Source organism: Perkinsus marinus (genome assembly GCF_000006405.1).
Source record: "Perkinsus marinus ATCC 50983 genomic scaffold scf_1104296941632, whole genome shotgun sequence".
Lineage (NCBI taxonomy): Eukaryota > Perkinsozoa > Perkinsida > Perkinsidae > Perkinsus > Perkinsus marinus.
In genome coordinates, this window is record NW_003212445.1 from 640 (window position 1) to 1,675 (window position 1,036).

At 44.1% G+C, this 1,036-nt stretch overlaps 1 protein-coding gene across 1 annotated transcript; it reads right to left on the minus strand.

Moving 5' to 3' along the window:
- Nucleotides 1-335: 335 nt before the first annotated feature.
- On the minus strand, nt 336-588 carry Pmar_PMAR016169 (hypothetical protein; the record flags this gene model as incomplete). Its single annotated transcript, XM_002781749.1, has 2 exons — nt 336-423; nt 469-588. Coding segments are annotated over 2 exons (208 nt in total), but the record flags the coding sequence as incomplete, so codon positions are not given.
- Between the last annotated feature and the right edge of the window lie 448 nt (nt 589-1,036).

Sequence of the window (1,036 nt, forward strand, 5' to 3'; positions counted from 1 at the left end):
ACAGCCTCTAATCTCCACTCCCAATCCCCCATAATATGTCCCTTAGCTGAGTTCATGATGATGAGGATAGCTTACATCGATTGAGTATAATCAGGCTGTTGCCTTATAACGAATTCTCCAGTGTAGTGTTACCTCAATGGACAAGCCACTAGCAGATCGCTGAGACGAGTACATCGTCGCTGTTTACATAGCAATAGTCAGCTAACACAAATCGATAAATTTGAAGTGAAATGTTGAGAACATCGAATGTGCGGAAAGCATATGACAGACCCTCACATGGGGACTGCTGTACGGAGATGGTCAAAAGAAATAGAATCATTTTTCCGGAACAAATACTACAATTCAGAATAGTTGATATCGTTGTAGATTTTCCTCATATTCTGAGTTGACACCGAAGTGTACAAAGGATCCTCAAAGAAGTACCTGTCAAAAAGCATAGACTCACACCATACACTAGATTAGGGCGACCTGGGAATGGAGAAGAAGAGTCCAGGCAAGCGGCGTATGGCTCGAACCCTCTGAGGTCGGAGTCCTATAGGGTTATAATCGGCATAATCGGGCTCATTGTCGATCAGACTGTTGGTGTACCTGGCAGCAGGGAATGTTGCAATACAGAAGTCATCACCATCGTAATATACATACGGCATGAGGATATTCTTGAGTCGCGGATTGAGATATGGGAGTGCATATGCGAATTGTCTGTGCCTATCAGGCCACATCTTGCGCAGCTCTTGACGACGGAGGTATCTGCACCACAACGATGAGTAATACAGAACACTGTAACGAATCTAGGAATAGATCCTCCCTCGAAGCCTTAGGGTCGTAGCATAACGAGGATATCGTCTATTGATCTACACCATTCGGAAATTAAAACGGCAATATGGAAACTCGAAGTGGCAATAATTCTTGGAGTAGATCGGGAAGTTGCGTGGTATGGCCATAAAAAAATCGCTCCCGTTATACATCTAAGAGACAACAAGAACTTACACATCAGGATTGAAGAGGAAATGTCTCCTCGCCAGAGCTACTAGGATGC